Source organism: Dioscorea cayenensis, chromosome 7 (genome assembly GCF_009730915.1).
Source record: "Dioscorea cayenensis subsp. rotundata cultivar TDr96_F1 chromosome 7, TDr96_F1_v2_PseudoChromosome.rev07_lg8_w22 25.fasta, whole genome shotgun sequence".
NCBI classification, from domain to species: domain Eukaryota; kingdom Viridiplantae; phylum Streptophyta; class Magnoliopsida; order Dioscoreales; family Dioscoreaceae; genus Dioscorea; species Dioscorea cayenensis.
In genome coordinates this window covers 12,662,325-12,668,131 of record NC_052477.1, presented here as the reverse complement: position 1 = coordinate 12,668,131, position 5,807 = coordinate 12,662,325, and the positions used below count along the sequence as shown (strand labels likewise).

At 37.4% G+C, this 5,807-nt stretch overlaps 1 protein-coding gene across 1 annotated transcript; it reads right to left on the bottom strand.

Moving 5' to 3' along the window:
• Positions 1-3,145: 3,145 nt before the first annotated feature.
• On the bottom strand, positions 3,146-4,183 carry LOC120265087 (calmodulin binding protein PICBP-like). The gene is made up of 2 exons (XM_039273000.1): positions 3,871-4,183; positions 3,146-3,483 (listed from the first exon to the last, which is right to left on the bottom strand). Exons 1-2 carry the CDS (start codon positions 4,181-4,183, stop codon positions 3,146-3,148), a joined length of 651 nt encoding a protein of 216 aa, XP_039128934.1.
• Between the last annotated feature and the right edge of the window lie 1,624 nt (positions 4,184-5,807).

The following is a 5,807-nucleotide window of genomic DNA, read 5'->3' as shown; positions in this document are numbered from 1 at the left end:
TCCCTCTCGTTTGTCATCTCTTGTTCATCTTGAAGTCCCAGGAGTGTCTCTCCTTCCCCTAATGTTGTCTATGTTGGCTGTAAGCTTGGTAAACAATTACAACACCCTTGTCCTATGAGTGTATCTCAGACTACTACTTCTTTTGAACTTATTCATTCTGATGTTTGGAGTCCCACTCCTTTTGTTTCTAAAGTAGGTAATCGTTATTATGTTTTTTTTATTAATGGCAACACTCGCTTTACTTGGATCTATTTTATGCATCATCGTAGTTAGTTTTTTTTATCCATCTATTGATCTTTTATAGCCATGGTTCACACCTAATTTGCTGCCTTAGTCAAAATCTTTCGATCTGACTCTGGTGGCGAATACACTTCTCAGGCTTTTCATGTCTTTTTATCTTCTGAGGGCACCTTGCCTCAGTTATCTCGTCCTGGGGCTCATCCTCATAATGTGGTAGCTAAACGCAAGCATCGTCATATCTTAGAGATTGTTAGTACCGCTGTTTATCTTATTAACCTTCAACCTTTATCTCATCTCCATGATCGTAGTTCCAGAGAGTGTTTTTATGGGTCACCTCCTTGCTATGATCATCTTTGTTTTTTTTGTTGTTATTGTTTTGTTTTGCTCGCACCTCGGGAGCAAATTAATCTCACTGCCTAATCTGTCTCTTGTGTTTTTCTGGGATATAGCCTTGAGCATAAAGGTTATCATTGCTATGATCCCGTTACCCGTCGTATTTGTATATCTCGTTATGTCACATTTAATAAGGTCACAACTTTTTTATGCTTCTCCTTCTTCTACTGAGTCTCCCTCTGCCTCGGTTCCTCTATCTTTCCTTTTCCCTACCAATTCTCCTGAGGATGCTTCCTCTGTGCCTCCCTCTCCTCCGTTCCTTACTCCTCCAAAGCTTCTTAGTCACTCCACTCTTGACCCTCTTTATTCGCTATCTATTGAGTCTCCTGTCATGTCTATCTCTTCTCCTTCACTTCCCCCTTCTCACCAGCCAGTTCATTTATTTTACCATCGTCGGGATCCCACAGTGACTTCACCAGGGCAGGTCCTCTCTGACGCATCTCCTGCTACCGATCCTGTTCCTAAGGTATCCTCTCATCTTTACTCTTTATGATATCGCTCCACTTTACATCCCCTTGTTCATTATGATTATGCTAACACCAATGTCTCAAATATCATTGAGCAAGGTACTTACAGGGAAATGGTTTGGTCCCCTGAGTGGCAGACTGCCATGGCTAAGGTGCTTGATGCTTTGTCTCGGACTCACACATGGGATATAGTCCCTTTTCCTGCCCATGCTATTCCCATTACTTGTTGTTGGATCTATCGGATGATGACCCGTTCTGATGGGTCTCTCGAGCGCTATAAAGCACCTCTTGTTGCTCAGGCTTTCAGCATGAGTATGTCCTTGACTATGAGGAGACTTTTGCCCCCGTAGCCCATATGCACACTATGTATACATTAGTTATTGTTGCAGCTGTTTGTAGAAGGGTTCTTCTATGGAGAACATCTTTCTTCATGGGGACCTGAAGGAGGAGGTCTACATGACTTCACCTCCTAGCCTTCAGGTGCCTCTAGGATATGTTTGTCGTCTTCGCCGCCCTCTCTATGGTCTCAAACAGGCTCCATGTGCCTGGTTTGAGAGGTTCAACACAGTTGTTGAGGCTGCCGATTTTACTCCCAACATACATGATCCGGTTGTCTTCATTCATTCTTTACCTCGTGGCTGGACCATTCTTCTTCTGTATGTGGATAATATAATTCTTACTAGTAATGATTTTGCTCACATTACTTTTATGAATCAGAAAGTGTGTGAGACTTTCTTGATGACCGATCTTAGTTTGCTTCGTTATTTTATGGGTATTGAGATCACATCTCATGCTGATGGCTATCGACTATCTTAGCAGCATTATAATTTTGATCTCCTTAATTGCTCTGCCATGAATGATACTCGTATTACCGCTACATCGATGGAGTTGCATTTGCAGCTTTGTGCTTCCGATGGGATTCTCTCATCGGATCCTTCTCGCTATCGGCATCTTGTTGGTAGCATAGTGTATCTAGCCGTTATACGTTCTAACATTTCTCACGCTGTGCATATTCTCAGTCAGTTCATTGCGACCCCCATCTATGTTCATTTCTTTATGGGCATCTTCTCCGGGTGCTGCGATATCTTCGTGGCACTCCATCGCGTGGTCTGTTCTACTCACACTAGTCCACACTTCAGCTACATGCCTATTCTGATGTTACTTGGGCCAGCTCTCCAAATGATTGGGTCTCTGTTACTAGCTACTGTATCTTTTTTGGGTCTTCACTTGTTGTTTCGAAGACTAAGAAACATCAGACTGTTGCCAAGTCCAGTGCTGAGGCTGAGATTTGTGCTTTAGCTTCTATTGTACAGGAGGTGCTTTAGATTTGTTTGATTCTGCAGGATTTTGGTGTACTAAACCATTCTCCTATTCCTATTCATTGTGACAGTACGGAAGCCCTTATTGTTGTCGATCCGGTCAAGCATGAGCTGACCAAACACATTGGTGTGGATGCACACTTTACCCGCTGTCATGTCTATGCCCATACTGTGTCACTTCATTATATTCCTACAGAGGTCCATGTGGCTGATTTTTTCACTAAGGCATAGACATATGATCAGCATCTATTCATGTTATCCAAACTCAAGACACATGATCTGCCTTGAATTTGGGGGGTTGTTAGATATATGTATGTATGTATATATGTATGCACATAGGCAGTGGGGTATACTTGTATCATTAGCTTCTATATTTTGACCCATGATCACATTTGTTTCAAATGTTATGAATGAGGATTGATTCATTTTCTTCTTCTATCTTTTATATCAGTTTGGACAGTATTACAATTAACAACCTTCCAACTTTCAGTAAAAAGCTTGTTGCAAAATTATATTGTAGTAATAAAATTTAGTAAAGACTTGTACCATTGTTCATGTTTAACAAAGTAGATATAGGAACATATATTATTCATTTCGCATTGTTTCTGCAGGCTCAAAATTAGAATCATGGAGAACATATAATATTTTCTAATAATATACTACAATAAATGCATAGTAATTCTGAAACATATCTCACATGTGAGACAAATTTTTAATGTTAATCAACTAGCTGCAAGCTTGCATGCAAAGCGGCATAACATTCTTGAAAGCTTCAACTAGCAGAGCTATCTTTCTTTTTCTAGTTAGAGACAGTTTTGACACAGCTTGTTGCATTGCATAATCTATCCTCCACTCCTCTGCATTTTTTCTTTCATTGATTATCTGATGCTGGAGCGAAACCTTTTCTGTGTCTTGAGCTGGTTTTTTTGGGTGAAAATTTGGCGGCCTTGTATTAAACTCTCTAGTAATCTCCACTTCCTCATTTCTTTTCTTCCTCATAATTGTGATTATTGCTTTTGAATTACTACAACTCCCAGTACTGTGTTGTTCATGAATTTCTGCCTCTGTTTTCTCCATGATTTATTCGTCGTTATGTTCATTATAAAGTACAGGAAGATCTAGATATTCTTTTGAATTTTCTGAACATATATGGGTAAAATTATTTATGTTATCACTTCCCTGATCTTCTGATAACCCCATTGCTCCTACGTTGCAACTGAGAGGCAAATCACATGCATCTCTTCCTTCTTCTCTTACACATGTCATCTTCAATATATTGTTATCTAAGTCCAACGAAGAATGTTCTTGTATAACTTTGATAGTTCTATCTGTATCCTCGGCACCATCACTTATATAGTTGGTAGCTTCGTATATGTAGCAATTCATTTGATTCTCTGTCGACCATTCTGACAACAAATTCTGTTATTTCTCTTCTTCATCTTCTTTCACACTCTGATCACATTCTACATACTCTAAAATATCAATCATAACATCCATTTCTTCATCTTCCCCTCCCTCACTGGTTGAATCACAACTACCTTCTTTTTCATTAATCCTTTGTTCATAGGCACCATGAATTTCAGCTAAGAAATCAGCACTTCTGTGAACTGTTTTCCCTTCATCACCTTCCTTTACTAATAATCCTTTCATCTTCTTTTCAGTCTTCAGTGATTGCCTTCTCATCGACAAGAAAGACTTAAGAGGAGGCAGAGCTTCATATCTATGACTGTTAAGGGAACAATATCTGTAAGAACAAACCTTCATTAACAAAACACCTTCTGCTTAAGTCCCTCCTAGTTCAAGCTTCAAAGCCCGCAGAAAACTGTTTTCCTTCTGAGTAGAAGAGCATGTTCTCTTATGCACATGTCTCTTTGAATGAAACTCTGATCCTGAGCTTTTCCTCCCATTGGGTACTATCACTTGTTTCAATCTAGATGTCTTTATAAATGTTTTTTTTGAGGATTTAGAAGAATTCAAATTGTTCATATCCCTGGTAATTCTAATTTATTATAAACTGTGGGGATATTAAACACCTGTAATGGCTCTTCTTCACTTGAACTTTTTGATCTTTTTCTGACAACTGAATTCACCTTCTTCTTCTTCTTCTTCTTCTTCTTCTTCTTATCATGCAAAGAAGACTTGTTTAACTGCATATTGTCCTTCTCCAGATTATCAAAGTTTTTGCACCTCAACATCTTCATATCACTTGCTCCTTTCGTGCTTGTGGATTCAACATGGTGCTTATTTTGTGAGTGTTTCTCTCAACCCTGAAGACGTTCCTTCAAGATTTAGGGTGTTTGGAAGATAGAAAGCTCATTCAAATTTTGTCAGAAATGTGATCAAGGCATAAAGTGAATTTGAATAATGCTTATGCTATGAAGAGGATTGGCGCTTGTATCTTATAACCAGAATATTCCAGTATTTAAGACTGTACGTCTTTTTATTTTATTTTTTATTTCTGTATCTTGTTTCTTATGGATGCATATGCCCAAGTTCAACTGAATATTTTTTATCATTTAATAATAGTAATGAAGGACAAATACATGAAATAATTTTTATATCTTTATGTTATATCTTAAAACGTTCGATATTTCATATATTTATATTATATATATATATTGTATATTTTGAGCTTGGTCAATTATAAAATAAATTTATATTTTAAACTATATTTATATATATTGGCATTATAGTAATATACCTACTGGGAACTACATAAAAATATTAAAAATATTATGTTAGGTGCGTAATATTACATATAAATGTTAACCTTATATATGTATATATATATATATATATATAAATGGGAAACTACGCTCAATTTCATGGACAATTTCAGATTTATTCTGAAGACTATCAACTGCTTCTTTGACATTTCTTAGCAAGGCAAGGGAACAACCACATATGGCTCGTTTGGAGGAAAGGATTCTATTGCATAACAAACAAGAAGATGTATCTAATGTTTGCCATTTATATATACATAAATGAGTGGTCTAACTCTCATCACTCTTGTCTAGTTTTTGTCCTTCTGAATTGGATGTTCCTTGTTTGATGGACATTTGGGGCAGTTATCCTTTTACAAATGAACAGTATAATAAACTTAGTTCTTGTCCTATGTTGTGATTGGAGGTTGCTGTATACATTGTGATGGATGACCAAGTGATTGGAGACAACTGAACTAAATTTGTGAATTTTAGTTATTCACTTTGGAGCGATCCAAATCGAACCAAATTTAGCTTTAGAAAAAATTGGCTTAGATTTGAATTAGATCAAAATTTAAAAGAGGATGGGAGCCCAATCCTTGGTATGCATTGTTTATGATATACCTAAGGGGCCGTTAGGTTGGCGGTAATGTTTGCACATTACCGCCTGTTATGTGGTAATCTTT

Coding starts and splice junctions, on each gene's coding strand:
- LOC120265087 (XM_039273000.1), bottom strand. CDS start 4,183: ATGAAGGTTTGTTCTTACAGATATTGTTCCCTTAACAGTCATAGATAT. Junction 3,484..3,870: donor GTATGTAGAATGTGATCAGA/GTGTGAAAGAAG, acceptor TGGAGAAAACAG/AGGCAGAAATTCATGAACAA.